The sequence below is a fragment of the Podarcis tiliguerta genome (genome assembly GCF_965153285.1).
Source record: "Podarcis tiliguerta genome assembly, chromosome: 4".
Lineage (NCBI taxonomy): Eukaryota > Metazoa > Chordata > Lepidosauria > Squamata > Lacertidae > Podarcis > Podarcis tiliguerta.
The window spans coordinates 81,738,613-81,764,473 of NC_139537.1; the positions used below are offsets into that span (position 1 = coordinate 81,738,613).

The window sequence follows — 25,861 nt, forward strand, 5'->3', positions numbered from 1 at the left end:
TATGTCCTCATCTGGGAAGGGGGAGCAATGGGAGATTCCTGGGCAGCATGATGCATGTTCTTTTGTTTATAAAGAATGTGGGCACTTTTGCTTAGGTGCGGACAAATCATCTACTAGCTGTGGACTCCATCCCATGTCTGCAAAGGCTAGGAGAACTGGCAGGCTGATAAGAAAGTTACAGACCTATAGCTAAATAAAGAATTAGAACTGGTCATTCAGATGTCTTGGGCAGGGCTGCCTCCTGACACCAGTGTTGCTGCTGCTCGCTAGGACAGGGGTGAGATTTTGGGCTGAAAAGGCACACAGAGAGAGCTGTCAGTGCCTCCACACAACCCTTACTCTGATGCGTGACAGCGATGCTAGTTTCGGGAATGTGGCTTCACAGCACCGCCTCACCATGCCAGCTGCTCCTGGCTTGGATACTATACTGTTCACTACACAATGAAAGAGCCAGAGGATGACTTGGGTTCATGGAATCACTCCCTCCCCACTCCTGCTGTGTGACTGAGAACAAATTTGGGAGCTTTTACATCTTTTCAGTTAACCATGGTTTGTTGCATCAACTATCGGCTGCTAACACCAACTATGGGCAGTTTGAAACAAGACAACTTCAAACCATAGTTTCTGAAGCTAGATTTCTTAAATAACATTGTTTTAAGCGCATGCACTGGTTTACAGTACATAAGAAACTGTGGTTACATAAAAAAATAGATCAAAAGCTTCAAGAACCTTCTCCTAGCTATGTGGGAGGAGAAGAGGGGAGCATGTGAGCTTCGGGCTGACTGAGGCTTGATCATGTTGCACTAAGACAGGGGTATAAAACTTTTTGGGGGCTGCAGGTCACAATACACAACTGAAAAACTGGGAGGGCGCCACTACTGAGAACGCCCTCTGCCTGGTTCCCTGTAACCACTAGCAGCAGTATTAATAGTCAGCATACATTAATAACACAAGAGCTTGCTACATCAGGTCAACGGCCCATAGAGTACAGTATTCTGCTCTCACAATAACAAACCAAATGCCTATGGGAAGCCCAAAAGCAGTATCTGACCGCAACAGCACTCTACCCCCTTGTGATTCCCAGCTGCTGGTATTCTGGGGTGTTTGCGCACACAAAGCTATCTCCCATGAAAACATAGGTGCTTATTTAATTCTTATCAACTTACCTTTTCTTTACCTACTGCAAGGCCAATTAAGCTGATGCATTCTATGGTTTTCCCTCTCAAGAGTCTAAGTTCCTTCTGCACAGCATTCTCAACAATGTGTTTAAGAGAAGGCATAAATAAATCATAGTATGGAACAAACTTTTCTTCTGCTGTATCAGCAACTGATGCAATGGATGTAACGACCTGTTCCAGAACCAACTTAGTGCCTTTTTCAATCAGCTGTTGGAAGTAAAAAAAATTATTATTATTTTTAAAACTTCATGAAATCTCAAAGCAGGTTTTTAGTCAAACCAATTCTGCTTTCAAATCATCCTCCAGTTGACTGCCTTACCTCCTGCAATTTTAATACCATAGTGGAATGAAGATGCTTCACTAAGTTATCTAAGTACGGAATAAGCAGTGATTTGGGACAGTCTTCAGTAAAGTTGATCAGAGCAGCGGCTGCATGAGCCTGAACTCGCTGATTGCCTTGGTCTTCCATGGTCTGCAGAAGAGCTGCAATTACCTACAACACAGATGACTACTGTGAGTGAATTGTCTCAGAATGAATTTGGTTGATATTGAATTACATAGCTTTCTACTTGCCTTCTCATGGAATTTTTTCTGGAAGCCTGGTGCAAAGTCTGTAGCCATCTGACCAATTGCATTGCAAGCTGCATATCTTACTCTTGGGTGCTGAAATATTTAGCTTTGATTAATAAATTCATAAAAGAATCAAATGCAAACTTTGAAGAAGGCAAGTGCTTTAAACTTACAGGGTCCTGAAGAAAAAGCAAAACCAGGTTAACGATTTCATTCAGAATCCCCTCCATCTGTTGGTGACAGCCTTCGCCAATAGCTGAGAGAGCCATCAAGCCAGCATGTCTACACTTCCAGTCAGCTGCATTGAAAGATATTGAATAGAAGCAATATTGTTTAGTAAAAAGCATACAGAAACTAGGAATATATTTTTACACATAACATGAATCTCTTCAAGCCAATTTCAGCGGCTCTCTCTCTTATTCTGAGCTGTGAATACAACCTTTATCCTTTTCTCTCTCAAGCTGCACATTGTGGTTTGAGATCCTGGTTAGTAAGCTGATATTAAGGAACCAAGCCCTGTCATATCAAAAGCCACAAGCAATGTGAATTGGGAAAGTGGAGCACATGCTTCCTCCAGTGGTTTAAAAACAGATTTTTTTTTTCCTTTCCAGAGGTTAAGTGCTCTGCTTTTAGCAGTATTTCCCCCTCCACAGATTTCAAAGTATATTCCTGTAAACGAAGATCAGCTGTTATAGCAACTTCCACTGAAAGCTGTCAATCACATGTCATAATTATGACATCAGGTAACAGATTGGTGGTCTTGCCCACATGCTGAAAGTTAGCTCACAGGGGCCGGGAAAAGTACGGATTTGACTCGGTCTAATTCTCCACACCTGCATTACAGCAAAGGTTAGAATGCAAGGCAGGCAGATGAAATCCTACTACCCATTTATTTGTTTGGACAAATAAGGAGAATGACACATTGATACTCCTGTTCACAAACTTGGGACACTCCTTGAATTGGAGGAAGGGTTTACAGTCACAATGAAGAACAATCCTGGATTGCAGAACAGAATCAATCCTGATGAATCCATTCCCAGAACCTTTAAATATTAGGAAAAATTAATAACTCTCTCCTCCTACAAGCAATAACTGCACAAGAAGCTCCTACTAAAGATCACTCAGAACTGCAGCTGAAAGAACAAATTGCACCTTGCCACTGGCTTCAAAGTTACTTAAGCCTGACATTTTTCACTTGTTTTAACAGCTCAGCACCAGAAGCATTACCACTGATTAGCATGTTGTAATATTTGCCTTGAGTCCAAAATTAAATTACTTGTCAGGACTGGTCGTTGTCCTTTTCAGATCACCACACAAATGCTTCTTGTTCTTTATAAAACTTTTTATTGTGTATTAACAAAACAATCTTATAAACGGTTCTTAAATATTCTTCCTCAGAGTCACTTATTTCAGATACCTTCTGAGCTCTGCTTCTCCATGACCAGCCACCCTCAAAATGGCGAAGGCGCCTTTCCCTTCGTTTTCCCGCTCTTTTTTCTAACCTCCTGGCTAGAGCTGGCCTGTATCTCCCCTCCTCCGAATCTGAGCTAGAACTTAACCCTTGCCTTTCCTGTGAATAGCCGGTCCCTCCCCGTTGTTCCTCTTGCTCCCTTCTATTAGATTCACTGTTCTCCCTCCCCCCCCCCTTGGGGAATGCTTTCTCCCTCTGAGAAACTGAAAACTTCTAACTCTTCCCTGACATTACTTACGATTCTGAAGCATTTGCATAATATGTTCTTTTATCATAGGCAGGACAAGTTTTCCACCAAGGCCACAAGCCATTCTGTCCAACGCACTCTCACCAGCAACAGCATTGCTAAAGTAAGTTTGTAAAAAAATAAAAACCTGTAAGCCAAAATTTAGGATAATAGCCAATGCATTGCATCCAATTTAGTCATACTCAAAGCAGACCCTATGAAATCAATGGGCTTGCAATTTAGCCTTGACTGACTTTAATCTGCCAATTTCAATGCTATCTCCTCCAAGAATGACTTAACTGGTTCCAACCCAATAAATTAAGTACTCAGTTGTAATCCTTCACACAGGCTTCCTAGTATTTTTGATTTCTCAGGAAAACAATGTGTACTTTATCCATTAGATGCAAAGGTATTCAGAGGCACAGCTTTCATGACACATTTTAAAACGGAAATCTATTTGTGTAGATTTTTTATTAAACCCACTTCTGTTCTTAATATAAATTCATCAAGACATTTAATATACTGAATTTTATATTTCATACTGGGAGATGGGCTATGCCCCCCCCCCCAAAGTCAGCATATAAATAATAAAAATTGGCTTCTGGTTTCAAATGATGGCATAGTCACATACTCTTCAGTTACTCCTGCAATTGTGGGCTTAAACATAGCCTGATAAATTGCACAAACTGAACCAGTGGACTGAAAGCAGGTGATTGGTTTTCAAAGAGCGATTTTCTCTGTGAGATCATGGCATCTAAAACTCAAGTGCATCTGCCACGAACTTGCAGGCAACAGCCTCTGACCAGGCTGCAGGGACAGTGGGAATTGAAGATTCTAGAATCATAGAAGTGTAGAGCTGGAGGGGACCACAAGGGTCATCTAGTTCAACCCCCTGCAATGCAGGAATCTTTTGCCCAACATGGGGCTTGGACCCACAACCCTGAGTTCAAGCGTCTCATGATCTCATGACTGACCTATTCCAATAATGTCAATTCTCAAAAAGATGGCTGGACAATAAAAGCTATAAAAGCCTATTAAAGAATCTGTTGATCAGTTTCATGATACTGTACAGAGCACTGCAGCTAGGCTTGATCAAGCAGAATCCAGAATGTCTAAATTGGACAACAGTGCAGCTGCATATGACACATCAATGGCGGCACTACAAATATCTACTTATGTGATGATGGCTAGAATGCTTCAACTTGAAAGCTGCACACAAAAATGCAATATGGATTCTTGGCACTCTGGCCAAAAGTAAGATCAGCCTGTTAAGTTCACTGAAAATGTTTTATGAAAGATATTGGCATTACCTGAATATTATCAACTTGGTAGAGATCGAGTTCACCAGATATCAGCCCTCTCTTTACAGGTTACTAATAAACTTTGCCAATTTATTGATTTTTATTTTTTTTTACATTTTAAGTTAGAGAGTTTCTGCTGCAATGTGCCAGAAAGGGGGAACTTCGGTGAGGAATGAAACAGCATAATATTATGCTATTTGCAGATTGAACAAAAGAGACTCTAATCAACAGAGATTTTTAATGAAGCATGGCAACAGGAAATTATTTACTTGGTAAGTTTCTCTGCTACTTTTTGCTTTTGTATAGGTGATCAGCAACAGTCATTTTTCATCCCAGTACAAGCAGAGGAACAACACATCCCTGGAATAAATCCAACATTGGATGCAGAGTGAAATGTTCCAGTGCTTTAAGGCCTTCTCTTCTGCTATCGCTGCTGGACTGGAGATACTAATTTGAAGTGATTACGGCTTATCTTCATTGCAAAGGCGTACGTGGCATTAAATCGTGATGTGACTGAGGACGTTCCTCCAACTTAGAACTGTGGCCTTTTTATTATGCTCTTACAGATTGTTACATATTATTAATGTTTGTATTCCTTTAAAAAAATGATACTTTATTATGAAATAAAATAAATAAGAGAAAAAATTGGTTAAACAAAGAAAAGGTTCACTGCCATTATCTCAAAACAAAGTATATTCTCAAGAGACTACAGAATGAATTAGATGCTACAACAAAAACTGATCTGATACAGAAAAAATACAGAACAAATGTTATGAATACCAAATAAAGCCATATCTCCTCAGGGCTTCCATCACTCTGATTGGCCTGTCATATGAGCAGCAAATGCATAGGTTAAGCTGCACCCGAGATACCCTTAATTTAGGAGTCAGTTTCTCAGAAATGAGAACAAGCATTACTTTATTGAACCAATATTTAAAGAAAAACCTAAGGACTCCTTCCATCAGCAGCCCTGCGATATGGTCAAACAAGCACTGACTAATAGAAAAATTGTAAGTGGTTTGCATATTACGTCTGTAGTCAACCCATACTTTTATCGCAGTATTGGATTCCAGTGTGTTCTATTTTTGTGTGTGAAAAATCTAAGGAGACAATGGGATTGGTGGGGGTGGTGAATGAGGTATGCTGTTATCGAATATGAAAGTTGTGGGGGGTTTGTCCTCCCTTTTCTTGGTTTTTGGATATGCATTTTTCTACTCCCCCTGCCCTCTCTTTTTTTGATTGGCCTTCCCAGTTTTTACAGATGGTGCTATGTCAACATTTACACAAATTGCCTGTTTAATCTGTTTGCTCAGCATGGATACATACTATAGATATTTACGTTATAAGGATCTTGTGGTTTCTACACTGTAATATAGATGCCTAGAAAGTATCCTCCTAGCTTATCAACAAATACACTGTCTTTATGATTTATATGGATTTTTAGTAGTGTTACATGCCTGAGCATTAGGAGATTTTATACATGTTGTGGTGGGGAAGAGTAATAAGTGTTCCAAACATATTGGTGACAAATATAATACTAGTAATGTAACCATCATATGACTTTAAATTTTGCACATAGAATGTGAAACATATCCTAAAAAAAGAGAACAGGTGCCCTCTAAACTCAAAAAAAACTAAAGCTTATCTTGTGGTTTAGGGGACTGTGTGCTAGTGGCCATTTTAAGAATTCTCGGGATGTGGCTAATTTTGGGATCTAATGATTAAAGAAGAAAAAGACCTATAGCACCTAAAAATTTAGCAACTAAAGAGACATAACATACATTGTCTTGTCAGTTACAATTTGACCCATATGCACGTGACAAATTATGGGGTAATTCTAATTTTAAGATAGTGGCAGTCTTTTTGTGTGGAAGAAATAGGTTGACTGAGGAATTTATACAGCTGAAAGGTTCAAATAGGAGAATTTTTATCATTTTCAATACTTTGGTTTATATATCATTTATTGGAGAGTGCTGAACAACAATATCTTCAATTACAACACCTGTTGGTGTCTATTTATAAACCAACTGCTTTGAGTGCTTTGGCACCTCCTGAATTGTTGGAAGGAATTACTGGATCTTCTCAGAAAGTTAAATCCACAACTACTATTTATAGTTGCTTATTGGACCTTTGTAAAGTAGATGCTCAGAAACTTTGGAGTCTCAGTCTAACCTACACCACAGGGTCGTTGCTGGGATAATATGGGGAGGGGGAGAGGGTATGTGCCATTTTAACCTCCTTGGAGGAAAAGTGGGATATAAAATGTAATGATATAAATAGATAAACAAAAGCCAAACAATGGAATGTTTGTTTCTTTAGATTTATAACCGAGGTGGATGCAGCAAAAATGTTGTTTCAGGTATATTAGATTCCACAACATTTGTAGAGGAAGGCACTGTCTAATACAGCTAGATGCTGGAGGTGCAATGCTGAAAGACCTCAGTGATATGTTCTTTTTGGTCTAAAGCTAAATTTCATATAAATTTTGTACTGGCAAAATCAATCTGCAGGTGGTTTTTTTTACTGTTTTTTACTGCAGGTGCTGTATTTTTAAACTATATTCCTATGGTATGCACGTTAATAGCAGGACAATAAGTGGATATTGTGAGCACTTATGGTTGTCAAGAGACATACACCTTGATCCTGGAAGGATAAATGCTCACTGTCCATTGTGCAACGGTCTGAGAACTTACAAGGCCCTTGCTACATTTGAACGTATTTTACATCAATGCCAATTTCATGCAGATAGCTATTTGAACATTTTAGAGGGAAATACTAATGGCCTTTGAATACTGACAGTATATTGTTACTGCATTATTTTTCTGCCCTTCAAAAAATCTTTTTCTTTGTTACACATGATACTTAAACAAACGTTGAGCCCTTTAATAGGAGATCAAACACAGTCCATGTCTTACTGTTTGCAAATACTGCTATAGTCATATAAAGTAACCAGTCCTAGGAAGTATCTTTTATTCAGTTTCCTGCTCCTATACAAATTCTAAATGGTTGAAATATCAACATAAAATTAGTTACAGTCTTTAAGTAAGCTTGAGTACACTCCAGCATGTGAACAAACTGCTCGAGTAAATATGCCATTTATTTTTGGTTTCTGGCATACACATAATTTACTAAGTAGTTGCCAAGAAAGCAAAAGATATGTTCTAAATATAGCAGAGGGCTCCTGGCACGTTGTAAACTATACTTTAATGGCTATATCAATAAATGCGAATAAATCACTTAAATAAAAAGCTGATGTACAAATCGGAAACATGAAACAAATTACTGATATGCATCAACACACCGATCTACCTTATTGTATTCTGAGAGTTATCCCTTTACAACTAAATTCTATGCTTCTGAAAACTCTGGTTTCAATAAAAGGAATGATTGAGAAGGACCATGCTTGCCTCTAGAAATCACATAACAAATGATTTTTATAGAAGCATCTAGTAAGAGAGACAGATTACTGTTATAAGATGTAATCAACATTGCCTTGGATTTAAGAACAGCATGTACAACTGGGGCTTTTGTTCCCACTTTCACTACAGCCCCTACAGGATATGAGAACTTCTCTACAGACAGGTAGGATCTCAGTACTTGTTCTCAACAAAGTGTGTTTTGTAAGAAAGGATTCTCTTTTGCAAAAATCTGGGGTTTTTAAGGTGAGAAAAGTTAAGCACCATTATTTTCTTACCTGCATCAACCTAAGGGCTAATTATGTATCACATTAGCTCCCATTTGAACACCTTTGCATGAAGGTGACATTTAAAACCTGGCAGCTCAACGTGGGGATGTTGCATACCCAGGTAATGGTATGCAAGCCAGCAGTAGGTGTGGCGATCACACAGGGTCCCTGGACGTTTCAGTCTATTGATCCCTGTGCCACCACTTTATTTCTCGCTGCCACCACCCAGGTACAATACTGAGACCAGTCAGGTTTAAACTGAAACATAAACTTCTGTTTATTTATTGCAGTTTAACAAGCGTGTGGTTTCATAAACGGTATCGGTCAATTACAATCATAGGGTGCCTATCCAGACCTATAACTTCCGCTACCTGCTCTCACTCACTAAACCACCTCTCAGATATTTACTTGTCTTCCTAGCCCCTAACTGTTCCTGACTCAGGTGATTTCGCTACACTAACTCAACCTACCCACAGACTCTATCCCAATTCACTCCCACTCCAACCAACCACCCAACTCCCAACGAACTCCTCATTCGCCCCGCCCAGAGCTGGTTTTATAGTCCCTCTGACTCCACCCCCCCGGGTTCTGATTGGGTAACTTGTTTAACTATTTCACCTCCAGCACTCTCATATGTTAACGTCACAGTAGGTACCAAAGAAAAGCTTACAATGAAAGGAAGCCCTTGAGAATGGCAAACCATATGATATTTTTCTTTTTTAAAAACAACTCGTTTACCTGTCAAAGTCATCGTCTTCTAACTCATCAGAATTTGCCCAGTCTTCATCTTCTTCTAGGTCAACCATCATTGTTAACATCTGAGGAACTAAGGAAATTAACATTGCTCAATCTACAGAAAAAGGTCTAACAGAGATCTGACTGCTCCTGAACAGCCATCTCACATCCCAGTAGAATTCATGAAGCAATGTGGCACTTGTCCATATTTCACTCTGCCACAATACGTACCAACAGAGTAATTATGGATTGTGAGGCACCAGTTCCGAATTATATCTGTGCAATTGCCCCACAGGGAAGGATTATTATAGCACATGCTTTCCGTGCAGAAGGCAACAAGCCAAATCCCTGGCATTTCTACCTAAAAATGGTTGCAAGGTAGGAAGTGGGCTAGATGTACCGTTGAACTGACTCAATATAAACTAGCTTAATATATTATTAATATTATTATTTAAATTTGTATACCACCCTATACCAGCAGATCTCAGGGAAATTCACAACATAAAACCACAATACAAAAATACAAAACACATAATAAAAACAAAATCAAGAACAACCTATTAAGCCGCTCTTGGGTCACAAAAAATCAGCTCACAGGCAGCACTGAGAATAGCTTCTTAATAAGCATGTGGTGCCCATATTAATAAAGTTAATGAGTGTTGTATTTTTGCTTCATGCTGGCCCCATTTTAGATTCAACAGTCAGGGCTGCATACTTGACAGAGTCTTATAAAAAAGGCAAAAGACCGTCCTTCTGGTTGTTTGGGGAGCAGACTAGAGTAGATCAGTAGGATTTTGGCTTCTAAAAAACAGCTCTGTGCCTACTCTGTAAGACCAGGGCATGTGTCTTTTATCTAATCTACAAACCTATGCCACATTAACTGTTTTAATTCTAAATGAGAAAAAATATAATGAAAGACAGTAAATTTACTTACTAGCTTGTGCAACAATATTGATATGCCTTCTAAGCATAGCAGCTGCGGTCTCAGATAATGTAACTATTACTTCAAGAGCCAGTTGGCGTTGCATGTTGCTGAGATTAGTATCTGCACACAACTGAAAAAGAAAGATATTTAAGCATAGTACTAAAAATCAGGCCACCTATCTAATCAACCAAAACATGAATTGGGATGGGACAGTCAACTTACCTTCAAACTTAGTTGCAATGTAGGTTCTAAGTGTGGCCGTAGATACTTTGGAACTGTATCTGCAATCTCTACAAGGGACTTCAGTACCGAATCATCATTTTGGTAACAGGAGTCATTTACCGCCTAAAAGAGAATTCAGTTAATACCCTTTTCACCTGTAATTCACATTCAAACCCAAGCACTGTGTTAGGAAGACACTATTCAGTGCTTCAAGATACTGCAACCAAAACACAGAACCAAAGACTAGGGGACATACTGGAGAGCTCAAAAGGTGGAAAATGTACCTTGTCTCACCGAGTTATTTCAAATAATTTCATCTACTAAGACATATTTTATTTGCTCACATTGCTCTTCTCCCTCGCAATCTCCTGCCTGGTGAAGATGCAACACTGTTTGATCTCTTAACTATGATTAGGAGACTAAAAGCCTACAGGGTGCTCCTTAGCTCTCTCACCTCTCATATATTTTGTGATATATGTGAAGCGAAAAGGCAATAATTGCTTCAGTTAGGACTCTCTCAATAAAAACAAAGGTCCAATTACAGGCGTACCTTGGTTGTCAAATGCCTTGGTACCCAGACATTTTGGCTCCTGAGCTGCGCAGACCCAGGAGTGAGTGTTCCGGTTTGTGAATGCTTTTTGGAAGCCAAACGTGCAACATGGCTTCTGCTTGAGTCCAGGAAGCTCCTGCAGCCAATTGGAAATTGTGCTTTGGTTTCTGAACCATTTTGGGAGTCGAATTGGCTCCCGGAACGGATTAAGTTTGACAACCAAGGTACGACTGTATAGAGATTAATTTCAACATTAAAATTTTCAGATTTAAAGCTTAAGAAAAAAATGCTGATATGGCAATGGAGGATCACAGAGTCACATGAGGAACTTAATTCTTCTGTGCTCCTATACCACAGAATCCCAACTTCCCTGTTACAAATATTAACGCTTATAGTGTTTGGATATAGTAGCTGCCCTTGCACACATTCCGGTAAAGCTCAAATGCAAGAAGCACGTAATCTGTATTTTAGGCATTTACAGTGTATTATTTATTAGGCTATGCCTTGTATTTAAACTTTTGCTACTGACACCTAGTGTACTTGATGCTCACACTAGAATTCATGTATTATTGACATGGAAACAGCAACACTCTTAAAATACAAGCCAGAGCCTATAGGAGGTAACATACTTTGGTCAACTTGATGGGTGAGTTTTTACCTGCAGGATTCCTGGAAGTAAGTCTGCAAAATGTTTTAGAAGAGGAAGATTTTGCTCATTAGCAAGAACAAATGCAGCCGCAGCCCTAGCTGATAGTGTCCTGATCTAGAAGGAATATAAAATATCAACATCAGTAACATACGGCGTTCCTCAAACTTTTAAATTCATACTTGTACATCAAAGGTACTCATACCTTTTGCACTCACACCCACTTCCTCCTCACCAGATATTTATTTGTTCATGCCACAGGTATGTGTACAGATATCCAATACATAGTATCAGTATTAAAACTTTATGCTCAAAAAGCAAGACACTGTGTCCTCCTAAAGCAGTAAACTAGAAGACATCCTCAGAAGAAAGGATATGCTCATCCTGAGCTTCCTTCTTCGTATATCAGGTTGAGATGATACAGTTAAGTCCAATTATGTTGGACAAATGCAACTTATTTAGTGGTTATAATACACCAGCGTATTAGGTCAAAGGCCTGCCTGAATAAAAATGTACTTTCCTGTGGTGTAAGGCGAAGGGGCTGAACAGGTCCCTCAGAGACTAAGAGTAGCGAGTTAGAAAGATTCTCTCTTTAGTTCTTGCCAAACAGGCTTCAGATGTTGGCAGGATAAAAAGAAGGGTCTCTCAGAAACATCTCATATAGGACAATATGGTGATTAAGGTAGTTTGGTCTCTAGCTGTGTAAAGGTTTGTAGGTCACAACCAGTACTCTGAATTGTGTGCAGAAACAATGGTAGCCAATGAAGGTGTCATGAAGATAGGAGTCACATGCTCCTTATAAGTGTCCCAAGTCAGTCTGGCTACAGCATTCTAAACCAGTTTCCTAATGCTCTCCAAAGGCAGCCACATAAAAATAATGTTGCAGTACTATAAGATATAATTAAGATGAAACCTAAGCATGTATCACCTTGGCCAGATCTGATACTTTGCTGAAGTTGGCACACAAGCATTAGCTGTGCAAAATAATTCTTGGCCACTGCAAAAACCTGAGCATTCAGGTTCAGGGCTGAGTTGGGAAAAATATCCAAGTCACAAATCCAACTTTTAAAGCTAAGTGCATCTCTATCAAAAGCAGGCAAAATCTCTCTAATTTGATCAGGAACACTTCTGTTTTGCTGAAATTAAGCTTCCATTTGTTCTCTCTCATCTCACCCATTACCAGTATTGGACACTAATTCAGACTTTGAACACAATCCTTGAATTTAGATGCAAAGGAGAGACATAGCTGGGCATCATCAGCACATTGTGACCCCCCCAAAAACTCAGGTGTCCACATCCAATGGTTTCATGTAAGCATCAGACACAAGATGGGACCCTGAAGGGCTCCACAGGGCAACAACCAAGACAAGTACAAGAAAAGGCCAGAACCACAATCCCAAGGAGAACAAAAACTACTGTAAAACAATGCTTCCAAGTTCCATCCCAACCAGGTAGTCTATCCTTCTGCAATGATATCAACTGTTCAACAAAGGCGGTATTTTTTCATTTCGGGCATTTGCTTTTTTAGAGTAGAAAACATCCCAAGATTAACAAAGTTTTTCAGACAAAAGAGGAAATGAGTCTTGAATTACCGTGGGATTCTCCTGATCTTGCATACATTGCACCAACATCCGTTTGATGACATCCAAATAATGCTGCTGTTGATTTCCAAAAATACCAGGAAAGTTCCTAAAGGGACAATACAAAGGTGCATTTAAGCATCCCACAGGCCTTAAAAACTTTATGCAGAGCACCACACATCAAACTGTCTGCCACAAAGTTCTTCTAAGTTAAGTGAGAGCTTCGATGCAAGATCTAAAGTTCATACTCAGCTCACACAGAGCAATGGTAAGGCCAGTTAAGTCTCACTGTTGCCCCATGTGAATTGGAACATGCACCAGAATACACTCAATAACTTCCCTGCGGATGATCACCCACCATTATCCAATTGCTTCTAGGAACCTTGCAACCCAGTCAGAAAGTCATGTTTGAAGATGTGGTTCCTAACAGAAATGTTAAACAACCTGACAATCTTGCATGACCATGCACTTGTCTGCAAATAATAGTATACCAGAAGATGTGAAGTGCAGCTTCACGCAGTCCCACATTTTGAGAGCTGACAGAGTCAAACAAAAACTTCAGCCCTTCAGGCCATTGGTTGTTGCCATCTTCATCTAAAAGAGATAGAATACAAACGTAAAGACAGGAATTTTTGAAACCACAATAGTCAACCAGAAATAATAATTTGTTTCATTCTCTTAAATGGAAAAACTGCCAAAATTGCATAGCATTTCCTTATAGGCTGTGAACTGTGAGGACATTATATTCTTGCATGGTTGCCAGGAGTATTTTCTAAAGCCCCACAGCACTTGGAGGAGAGATGGGAAAGCTCAGGCACAGTGGACGATTAGAGAAGATGCTAAACAGGCTGACACTGTAATTGCACCCACATTCTAGAATAACCCACTTGCCTACTTCCTTCATTTGATTTTTCTAGAAAGTGACAATATTTCTATTTAGGAAAATGTTTATGAAAGGATGATGCTGTCTGGTCAAACATGGTCATGTTTCTAGCCCATATTGATTCTGCTAGCTGTTCACCCTTTAAAATTATTATAAGTGCCTGTTTGATTTGTGTATTTTTTATTTAAGTTTACATTGCCTTTAAATGCTTTCAGACACAGCCAGCATCACAGAAATACAAATAAATAATAATAATATAATAATATACCTATTAGATTCCTGGCCAGCTCAGCTACGATATCACATATTTTTCTCCTCATACTGGATTGTGTTTCCAGCTGAATAATCAACAGCAATTCACTTTTGATAGCAGTTTGAACTTCAGGGGGTAACGTTGGATAAACTTCCTCAAAAGAAGCTGACAAAAGTCTTCGGAGAAGCACAGCAGCCATTTGTCTAGCCTATTAAGACAGATATACATTATATGAGGGAGAATTAATTTCAACACCATATATTCCACTTCTGTTCTTTGCTGTTGTTTTCCTACAAAGCATAAACAAAACACCTAGAAGTTCAGCCAAAGTGCTGACTCTGCCACACCTATTTTTGGCATCTTTAGTCACATAGCTATTTTTTACTCAACTATTTCACGTCACAGTTGGTATAAGAACTAAACTAGGTGACTGACTCTATGTTAGAAGAACTTTGAACTTAAGAGGCATTTAGTAAATAGTTTCAGCAAATTAAATCAAATGTTTTCTACCATATATTAACAATTATACGGAAACATCATTTGTGAACAGTTAACTTTATGTTAACATGAAAGAATAAAGTGAATTGTGTACAGATTAGGCATATATTAAAGACTCTATTGAAACATATTAATTCAAATGTTACTTTGAATACTTAAGTATTCATTCTTTCAAGCAAGTTATAACTGCAAACTCCAAACCAGAAAAAATCCAGAATGAATTCCTCAGAAGGGGGTCAATGGGTACACACTAACCACAGTAATATGAATTATCACTTATTTCAGCTCAGATATTGACAGTTAATTAGTATAAGGCATTTGAATCAACACTGGTGCCATGTTCTACTTGAAATACTGTGATGACTGACATAGGACCACAGCAATTTGCCTTATATAAAGTCAGACCAGTGTTTCATCTATCTTAGCAGCTCCCCTCCAGGGTTTCAGGCAGGATATTCACAGCCTGACCTGGAGATGTTGGGGATTGAACATAGGAACTTCTACATGAAAAGCTGATGTTCTACTATTGAGTTACAGCCCTTCTGTAGGGAATAGGGAGACAGCGAACATGCAATCCTACCAAATGAGCAGCCACATTGTAGTGGACAAGTATGCTAAGGACAACAGAAATAGAATGTGTGGAAGACTGAACCACTTCCATTTGTGTTGTGTGGGAACATCTATGGCAGTGTCAGGCGACACAGGCATTGTACAGATTTCTTGAGGTATGTCAGATGCGATGGTTCCACCAGCGTACATGCCAGAATACTCACTGTGATTTATTGCAATATTGATATATTTGGTCTTAATTTTGCATAGTATAGCAACACACGTGCATCTTATACATATAGCATTTTCAGCTGCCATGACTTACTGATTGCAAATGCTTCTACTACAACAGCTGTTAAGTCAATAAGTGAAATTAAAACCTAATGCACAAGCAATAATAGGTTTGGGCAGCAAATATGTTAAGGAGCAATGCAATAATGAGTAGATTCCAAGACATTATGAGCCCAGAGGTGCATATTAGATAGGCTGCTTTCAGAAAACAGAATTTCAGACGGCACCAGGAGTCAAAGGGAAAGGGAGAATGCCTTAACTCGTGTACAGAAGGGAATTTAGGATCCAAGCCAATGGGTCTATCAAACCATTGAAAAAACCAATGGTTTGCCACTAAAACGGGAACTGAAGCTTCCAATCTATGGTGCAAAGACAGGAAGGAACTGTATGATCATGCTTGCTTCTTCCCATAAAACCGAACTGTGGTTTAGCATTCCTGCAGTAGTGTTTGCTACTGAGACAAATTTACAATAATTCTTCTTTAACTTACTGACATTGCTAGCGATGTATTTCTTTTCAGGTGCCTATTACAGCTGGTAACATTAAATACAATGCTAATTCATTTTACCACAACATGAAACAATGCTTCAATTATGCTATTATAAATGTTTTGTAGGGACTACTTCTTAGAAAATACCTCTTCAGCAACCGTAGTATTTCTGACAGCTTGTAGAAGGAATGTAATTTTAGATTGGCCTGGTATGTTCTCATATGTTTCCTATGAAAGAAAAGAGAATCATTAAAAACAAAAACCATGAGGCATTAGTTTGACCCTCAAATATGCTCCAATAAGTTCAATTTTTAAATTTACTAGAAAGCATATCACAGAAGCACCTATGTTGAGATTAGCTTTCAACTAAAACCTTGAAAAATAACTTTATCATTTCCTTTAGAAAGCAAGACTAACATATCTATCAACATCTCTAAAGAGATTAGTGCTTGCTGTGTTCTTAACTCTGTTCTGCCAAATAGCGCTAGTTACTTTAGCCTATGAAGTACTGCTTATTATTTTATCTAGCTTTTTACTTTTTACTTTGATTTGCCCTGTGAGACAGTCAGTGCTTTCCGTTTTTAACATTGGAATGACTGAGAAATGGGATTTTGTGGAATTGGCTGGAATGAACAATTCCCAATATTCTTTGCTTCAGGTATTTATGTATACAGTTGACATGCAATTTGCATTATTGCAGTTTTACAAACTTGATGGCAGGTCAACCGACATAGCATAAATTAAACACACACAAAGTGGAAAGCTTAAAAGTTCTTTTGATGTGGAAAGAGCTTTTAAGCTCTCAGGCTTGTTTACCGGCCTCAGGGAAGGTCTCAGATGGGCTCTGAATCTTGCTGGAGCTTCCCAGAGCCCATGCAAGACCCTCCCAAAGCCCAGTAAGGAAGGCGGACAAAGCCCACTTCTCACACTGGCTTCAAGAAGGTAGTGATGGTCATGCAGGGGTGGTTCCAGGGCTGTTCTGACTATGCACGGTTTTGACTTTAGGCACCCCCCCCCCCCGGAGTGCAACTGCTGCACAAGTTGTGTGTATTCACACTGCATATTCAAAATGCAAAGAGCTTCAAGTTGACAGACATCCCTCTTGCATAGATTCCAGAAAACAAACACAAAAAAGGTTTAATGTAGCGTTGTGGACATTTTCAAAGAAAAATTGAACTCTTCACCCTAGATCCTGCTAACTCTCCAAAGTAAGCACAATGGAGAAGTTAAAAGAAATCAAGACTAAGGACTGACTATTTCCGTATGCAAACCTACCCCAAAAACTAGTGATCTCAATCCTCTCTTCTTAATTTGGTGAGATCATTCTCATTCATACTCAGCAGTGACTGGTAAGGTGACTCGCCATGAAAAGCTGCCACTGCACTGACAAAGGGCTGAGAGTGATTTCCTTTCCTTACACTTTTTGTGCTGGTAGACAGTGACACATCCTTCAATATGCAAATAGCTGGTGATGAATGTGGCACCCTACTCCCATCTCCCAGTGCCAAGGAGAGCAGGAGTTCCCTTTTCTGCTCCCATATACTGTCTACCAGCAGCTTCACCTACCTGACACACTGGCTGCTGCTATTCAGACTACTTTCAGGACCCTAACCCATGTGGACTTCCACTTAAAGAGCTCTCCTCAACTGGTTGGCTTTCCAGCAGAGGTTGGGTTAACTTTTTTCAGCATTTCATCCTGGGTAACCTTCCAGGGACCACACACCACCACTGTCTACGTCCAGAGGCAAAAGGTTTTCCTCTCACATGGTCCTTACAACCTGGTCACATTATGAGCAGCACAAGAGAATTTATTTTTGCTCAAATACACCATTTGCCTCTTCTTTCATCTATGTTTCAGAAAATATACATGTATGCCAAGCGGCTTCACAATATTTAAATTGCTTGTGTTAGTATGTACAATGTCAAAAAATAATCAGACTGATCTGTTTTACATTAGGGTACTAAGAACAGATTTTTTTTACCCTATTGTTCCCAATGAAAGAATGTGCTGAACTCTACTGACCGCTCCAGTGATGTAAATGATAAAAGCCCCAGCACAGCCATCCAATGAGAAAATGCTAAGCCAGACGCTGGTATTTATTTCAATGGAACAGAGATTCCCCACTAGGCTTTACAATAAAGGATGTAAAGCACTCCTGTGGGTGGAAATAAAGCACTATCCTGATTTACTAATTACAGAGAAATCCTGTAGTTCAGAGTTTTCTCTAATAATAAGACACATACAACAGAAAAGGGGGGAAAGCTTCATTCAGTACCCTATTGAACACTGAAGCCACTTCACAGATTAGAAAACACAAAGCTTAAGAGACAGGTTCATTATCTCACGGTTCCCGCAACAAGCTCTGCTAAGTTTTCAAGAGAGCTACATCCCTCCGGCCACAGTAAATTGGGGGAAGGGAAAGCACGCATGGCACTTATTTTAAGAATCCCTCCCTGATTACCACACAGCAAATCAGCTGAACTGTGGACATAAGACTCATTCTTCAAGGGTGGCCCCATCCCTGCCCAGTGTCTTGGAAAGAGATGGCAATCAGAACAGACCCATCTCCCCTAGGTGCTCCAGCACAGCCTAGAATGGCGCATGCCTATGTAAACAAACAAACAAATGATAAAACTTAGATCAACACAGGAGCACTGCAGCTGAGGTCATTTTCGCTGCCAGCATAAACAGTATTTGCAGCTACTGTGTCTACCAATAAGTTTGCTATATAATGTTGCCCAACTTACCACAAACTACTCAGGTACGGCAAACTACAGTACCCCTCTATCCCTCATCTGACCCTCCCCTGTAAATCTAATGGGAGGGTTGCACTTCCTGAGCTTGTCCCTATAGAAAAGGGAACTGCTACCCCCAACCTCTTTCCACCCAGGGACGACTGTGGGCAGGATTCGTGCACTGCAGGGGGTGGAACTAGATGGCCCTTGGGAATCCCTTCCCAACTCTACAATGCTACAGCTCTATTCCATGTGCTATTCCATTCTACATTTGTCCCGGGGGTAGTTCAGCCAGGAAAGAATGAGACTCTTCATCTCAGGGTTGTGGGTTCGAACCCTCCCCCCCCCTCGGTGTGTGAAAAGACTCCTGCATTGCAGGGGGTCGGAATGGATGATCCTCGTGGTCCCTTCCCAACAGTTCCATCCTATTAATCTAAGGGCTTGATCGAGGAGGCCATGGTGGTTCCAGACTTGGGCGCTTATCTCCACGACCAGGGTCAGGTTTGAGGTGGAGAACGAGGAAAAGGAAATAGAAAATAAAATTGGTGGGGGGGGGGGAAAGGAGACTACTGAGAAATCGTGGCCAGCACTAGAAATGTGGGGTCGCGCATTAAAAAATTAAAATAAAATCAGGGGACGTGGAAGGGGGAAAGGTCAGGGTGGATGGGATGGGGAGGATCCTCTGAAAGGCCCATGTTTAGAGAGAGGGATCCCGGGGGCCGGGTTTCCTAAGCTGAAAGGAAAAAAGAGGTAAGAGCCGGTGCGAGGCGGAGGTGCCGCCGGGGGGGGGGGTTGTGTGTGGGGGGGGAAAGGGCGGTTGGTGGCCGAAACGCCCCCCGGCCAACGGCTCTAACGGCCGCCAGCCCCGTCTGTGGAGATTCCGGCCGGAGCACGTGGGCCCCGCCAGGGCCGCCCCGCGCGCGCACGCCGAGACACACACACACGGCGCTGGGAGGCTGACAGGGCAAGGCCGGGTCCGGACAGCGCGGTCGGCCGAGGCTGGAGCCGGCGGGAAAGGGAGAGCGGGGAACCGGGGGGGGGGCGAAACAACGCGAAGCCGCCAGTCACCTCGGCCTGTTTCCGGACGACATTGTCCGGGCTGAGCAGGTTGCCTAGGAGAAGGTAGAACTGCTGCTGCTCCTGCTCCGCCGCCGCCATGGCTGCCTGAGAGAGAGAGAGAGGCCAGCCGGGCAGGGAGGAGGGAGGCAGGAGGCGGGGTCTCCAGGCCGCGCACCGACCACAGGGAGGCGGAGCCGCCGCCGCCGCCGCGCTTCTGGTGAACTTCTCCCCGCCCCTGCCGGCAACACAGACGCCCCCTCCCTACCGCCCGCCTCCTGCCGGCGCCGGGCTGCTGCTGCGGCGTTCCCATTGGGTGCAGGGCGAAACGCGGCCTTGCTCCCATTGGGCCGCGGCCCAGCCGCCTTTGTGATTGGGCGGGAGAGCGCCATTGTGAAGTCACTTCCCTCTCGCCTCCCTTAGTCCGCCTCCCTCTCTCTCCCCCTCCCTTGCTGGGGGCGGGAGGAGGGAAAGCGGTTTGCTTCATCGAGCTGGGCGCCTATTGGCGGGAGGCCCTGACAGAGGTTCTCTGACTGGGCGGGAAAACAGTCGGGCGGCCAATAAGGAGGGAGTGGGGGGCGGGGGACAGAGTAGGAAAAAGGCGGGAGAGTGTGAGGGGACTTGGCCGGCGGGAAAAGGCCGGCGCGTTGCTCCTGATCTTCGTTGTGTGAAGCGAGCGCGTCGGCTTTTTGTTGTGACCTTACCGCCCCGAGTGGGAACCACCGTGTCCTATAAGCACAGACCTTCCAAGTGCCCCTATTTTTCCAGAAACCGTCCCGGTTTCTGATTTGTCCCGCTTTTCCTTAGGGCGTCCCTGTTTTCATCGGAGAGATGCTGGAGGTTATGGTAGGACGTCCCTATTTCCCCTATTTTCATCGGAGAAATGTATGCGAGTTATGCGACCTCCCCTAGCTAAGGAGACGAGTAACTATACAACCTGTAGAGGACATATGAAGTTTTCTAATGTTACGGTTTTACATATGTTGGAAGGCGCCAAGAATGGCTGGGACCACCCAGTCAGATGGGTGGGGTATAAATAGTAAAAATTATTATCATTCCTATTTTCATCAGAGAAATGTTGCAGGGTATGTAAGCAGCCCCTGACTGGGGGTGAGAAAGAGAATTTTGCCCCATTTTGGGTACCCTGCGCTGTTAAAGTGCCCGTTTTCCTATTTACAGTGGTACCTCAGGTTACATACGCTTCAGGTTACAGACTCCGCTAACCCAGAAATAGTACCTTGGGTTAAGAACTTTACCTCAGGATGATAATAGAAATCGTGTGGCGGCAGCGGGAGGCCCCATTAGCTAAAGTGGTACCTCAGGTTAAGAACAGTTTCAGGTTAAGAACGGACCTCCGAAACAAATTAAGTACTTAACCCGAGGTACCACTGTATAGGCCATCATATATATAAATGGCATTAATATTATTAAGATTAATAGGTATGTTTTCCCACCATCTTGATTTGGGGACCCTCTGATTTTTGTGGGACTCCTGTCAGCGCCAGCTAGAATAGCCGATAGGAATGATGGGGGATGTCTGGAAGGCGGCAGATTCCACATTTCGACTTTTCAACACTATGGTTCACTTATCATATATGCTTGCATAGGAGCCAGCACCTAGGCACCAAGGTCCCCTCGGACCCCCCAATAAAATATGTGAGGGGACCAGCCCCCCCCCAGTTAATGGGCATTGCCATTCACATGATGTGTGTGTGCCATGTCTTGTGATTGATTATGTAGGGTGGAGCTTACCTAGGCCCTCCAATATTTTATTCTGGTTGGCACCTCTTGTGTGCCTGAGGGTAACTCCCATTGAACATAATGGGACTTCTGAGTAGACATCTGTAGGACTGCACTGTGATTTTTTGATTATAATGTAGGTTGTTCCATGTCATCTTGCTGTGCTCTCGCTCTAAATGATCACACAGCTGTCAAAAACTGTCTTCCGTACTGCCCATAACCATCTTGCCAGATAGTGAATGTGGCCGAATGTGTGTCAAGAAGTCCTCTTGTGTGGTTAAGCATGTTTAAGGTTTTTGCTCCAAGGAAGTTGTTGCAGTCAGCTTTGTTAACATATTCACCTATGAAAGATAGGGCAAATGAATGCTGCATATAACGGATGAAGAAAAACCTTCTGCAATTGGGTATTTGTGTGTGTAGGATGAAAATTATACACCGCAATAAGAGAACATACTTGGTATTACACAAATATCCTTATTTTTATAATCTGTGAAATTCACAGTGGTGAACACAGAAAGATTGGTATCCCACAAAGCTTTGTAGAGTCCCAGACCATTATTGAATATAGAGTTCTGAGAGTTTTATGGTAATTATGTGATCCAGTCTTAGCATTTCATGGTCAATTAAATCACAGTACATGATTTCATATAATGACGGTATGGTTGTGTCCTAGCCTAGTGCAAGTAATCTTAGAACACTTCTATGGCAAAAGTAGTTTTTACTTTCTTTTGAGCCATCGAAACAACTTGTTCCCATGTGTAAGATAGCAAGCCTTTCATTACTGTCCTTTGTTTGTCTACTCCGGCGTAAGTGCCATAGAGTTAAATGGAACCTACTCCTAGGGATGTATGTGTGTGTGTAGGCTTGCAGCCTTTAGCCAGTTACACTGGATCTAGAGTTGCTGTCTCCATGTATTCCCTATCCCTTCCCAGCTATTCTAAACTCCGTTCAAATTTTGTTTTCAAAAATCAAGGTTATTCCCTGGCTGTCTTATTAAGGGTTAAACATGAGGTGCATCATCATAATTATTGCGTCACCACTTTGTCACAATGGTGACAAGTTTTTCAGTCCTGTTTTCAGTCCTGTTAACCCATATGTTTGGAAATGCGGTAAAGTTTGATCATGTTGCCGTTGCTAGTGAGAGTGACATATCTGTAAGACCTCCGGTGCTATTATTCTAGAAAAAGAGGTGCCGGAACTTGCCATGAACGCCTCCCTTGTTCTCTTATAATGGCAATGCTGCCCAAGTTTTCAGTGGAAAAAAAGCCTTGTGAGGAGATTTGTAACTAGCCCTAGTGATATTCTGCTCCAACTCTACCTTATTTGGCTTCCTTGAATGGTTACAAACCACCACAGCATGGACATAACAAAAGGAGCAAAAGTAAATAAAAATAGCCACTGGTGGTGGTGGCTGAAGTTTTTTCTGATACCTGCTACTCAGGTATCAGGTTAAAGGGGGGAAAGTCAAAGATAAAACCTGCACACTTGTTCGAAATGGAATGATACCGGCTTCATAATTTCATGAAAATTGCCAAGAAGAAGGAGTGGAGAAATGTTTTGGCACCTTCAGTATTATTTGGGTTAGCAAGCTTGAGAGAACCCCAAGGTTTGCAGAAGTTCAAATATATATTTAGGGGGAAAGTCCTAAGGAGGGACCCCCCCTCCCCGCAAAAAAGGAAATTGAGGACTGAGTGGATATAGAATGCTGACGGACTGCTGGAAAAAAACAGTTCAGGGGAATAATGCCCACCAGCCATGGAAAAGTGCATGGCTGGTTGGCATTATTCCTGAGCGGCATTACTCCACACAGGACCAATTAGTTGCAGGTCTCATTTGTTAATTTCAAATATCAAGCTCATTATAAACATTTTATAAAAAATAATTCATAGAAATCTATGATGAATACACAACCACAGATAACATGGTGAGGAGCTGAGCTACAAGACAAAGAAATCCACCAGAATTGCTTTATTCCTCCAAACCCAAGTTTTAATAAATTACAGTATATATCAAAATACAGGCATACAAAGAAAAATATGAGGGTATTATCAAGCTGTTATAGGAATTCTAAGGTCTTAAATATAGAAAAAATGTTGATAATTGCACAAGGTAAACACACATACCTAAGTATATAAACCACATGCGGTACAGGGGAGCAATCCAAAAGCCATCTTGGCTCCTAAAGATTCTAAATATTTCCTCTGCCTCCTTAATCCCCCTTGCCTGAGACCAGATAGGCAGATAACAATCAGGGGAAGTTTCTGAAGGGATTCCTTTCCTATATCTAAGAACCTCCTTTGTATTAATTGTCATTGCCTGCCCAGATGCTCTGCATTGAGGGATGCCTGATGGGCATCCTGATTATCTTATCAAATCGTAATGCTTTTTGTAAACTGTGTCTGGAACTATGTAAAACTTGCTAAATCCTCAGGAATATCACACCTTGGCCTGCCTGAGGCACAGTAACCCCACCTTATTTGTGATGTCATTTTTGGCTGTTTGTGGGGGGGGGGTCCTTCTCCAAGCCAAAATGCAAACCCTTAAAAAGAGATGTTTCTTCTTGGTTCAGGGAGGGGAGGGAACTCTGTTGCAACAGGAAAATAAAGACCTGCCTTGCTTTCACTGCATCCTGCCTCCATCCATTCATTTCTGACTGATCATGGGCTTAGGGCAGGCATGCAGGCATGTCCAAAGTCTGTTTCGGGGGCCTAATCTGGCCAGCCGGTCGATTTAATCCAGCCCCCGTGGCAGTATATGTCCTGGGGTAAAATCCTAAAAAAAAAAGCTCAACAACTTTGGTTGGTTCTCACTTTATCAAATCTGGCCCTCTTTGAAAAAAGTTTGGGCACCCCTGACTTAGGGGACTTAGTCCGTTGGGGAGTTGGGCAGCAAAAGCCAACCACCCCTATTTTTTCTATATCAAAGCCAAATATAAAGTACAGTGGTACCTCGGGTTAAGTACTTAATTCGTTCTGGAGGTCTGTACTTAACCTGAAACTGTTCTTAACCTGAAGTACCACTTTAGCTAATGGGGCTTCCTGCTGCTGCAGCGCCGCTGGAGCACAATTTCTGTTCTCATCCTGAAGCAAAGTTCTTAACGTGAAGCACTATTTCTGGGTTAGCGGAGTCTGTAACCTGAAGCGTATGTAACACTGTATAACCATCACTTTCTATTAATGTATTTAAAATTTAATATATGAATTGTAGAGCTGGGATGCGGGTGGCGCTGTGGGTAAAACCTCAGCGCCTAGGACTTGCCGATCGTATGGTCGGTGACTCGAATCCCCGCGGCGGGGTGAGCTCCCGTCTTTCGGTCCCAGCTCCTGCCTACCTATCAGTTCGAAAGCACCCCTAAGTGCAAGTAGATAAATAGGTACCGCTTTATAGTGGGAAGGTAAACGGCGTTTCCGTGTGCTGTGCTGGTGCTGGTTCGCCAGAGCAGCTTCGTCACGCTGGCCACGTGACCTGGAAGTTTCTCTGGACAGCGCTGGCCCCTGGCCTCTTAAGTGAGATGGGCGCAAAACCCTAGACTCGGACATGACTGGCCTGTACGGGCAGGGGTACCTTTACCTTTAGAGCTGGAAAAGTTTCAGAAGAGGGTAACCAAAATTATTTTTAGGGCTGAAGCACCTCCCCTATGAGAATGGGTTATAAAATTTGGAGAGGATGGGCATGTTAGAGGCATATAAAATTGTGCATAGTGTGCAGAAAGATGATAGAAGTCCCCCCTGCAGTAACACTAGTACCTGGGGATATCCAATGATGCTGACTCTGGAAGATTCAGCAGACAAAAGGAGGTTCTTGTGTACACAGTACACAAGAATGGCTATGTATTGTCTGCAGTGATAGATGCCATGTACCTCTAAATACCCTACCAGTTGCTGGGAATCACGGGTGCTGCTGCGCTTAGGGCTTGCTTGTGGTCTTCCCATAGGCATTTGGTTGGCTACTGTGAGAACAGAAGGCTGGGCTTGGATAGGCTTTGATCTGATCCAGCAGATCTCTTCTGTTCTTATAAGTGCATAAAGAATCATAATTTAAAACCGGACAACATACCGTATTTTTCCGTGTATAAGACTAGTGCTTTTTCTTTTTTAAAAAAGAGCTTTAAAATTTGCCCTCGTCTTATACATGGTTAGCGCAGAGGGCAGTTGGGCAATTGGTAGCCCAATTTCTGTGGCAACAGGGCGGGTGATTGGGGCATCTTATACATGGGGGCATCCTACAGATGGAAAACAATGGTAAATAACAACAAAAAACATTGATAGCAATACCT

General features: G+C 41.8%; 1 protein-coding gene across 2 annotated transcripts in view; it reads right to left on the reverse strand.

Annotated features, from left to right (window-relative positions):
- The window catches only part of IPO5 (importin 5), a 35,125-nt gene extending 14,962 nt beyond the window's left edge, over positions 1 to 20,163 (reverse strand). Inside the window, exons 1-14 of one of the 2 annotated variants that reach the window (XM_083437648.1) lie at positions 19,858 to 20,163; positions 16,201 to 16,281; positions 14,241 to 14,433; positions 13,581 to 13,683; positions 13,102 to 13,198; positions 11,522 to 11,626; positions 10,314 to 10,436; positions 10,101 to 10,221; positions 9,170 to 9,257; positions 3,458 to 3,564; positions 1,922 to 2,046; positions 1,752 to 1,841; positions 1,498 to 1,671; positions 1,167 to 1,385 (exon numbers count right to left, since the gene is read on the reverse strand). In XM_083437648.1, coding sequence (XP_083293774.1) covers positions 1,167 to 1,385; positions 1,498 to 1,671; positions 1,752 to 1,841; positions 1,922 to 2,046; positions 3,458 to 3,564; positions 9,170 to 9,257; positions 10,101 to 10,221; positions 10,314 to 10,436; positions 11,522 to 11,626; positions 13,102 to 13,198; positions 13,581 to 13,683; positions 14,241 to 14,433; positions 16,201 to 16,281; positions 19,858 to 19,947 — 1,716 coding nt within the window. In that variant the 5' untranslated portion in view covers positions 19,948 to 20,163. Of the gene's footprint in view, positions 1 to 1,166; positions 1,386 to 1,497; positions 1,672 to 1,751; positions 1,842 to 1,921; positions 2,047 to 3,457; positions 3,565 to 9,169; positions 9,258 to 10,100; positions 10,222 to 10,313; positions 10,437 to 11,521; positions 11,627 to 13,101; positions 13,199 to 13,580; positions 13,684 to 14,240; positions 14,434 to 16,200; positions 16,282 to 18,801; positions 19,661 to 19,857 lie in introns of those variants that run through there. The other variant, XM_083437649.1, reaches the window with a different exon arrangement.
- Between the last annotated feature and the right edge of the window lie 5,698 nt (positions 20,164 to 25,861).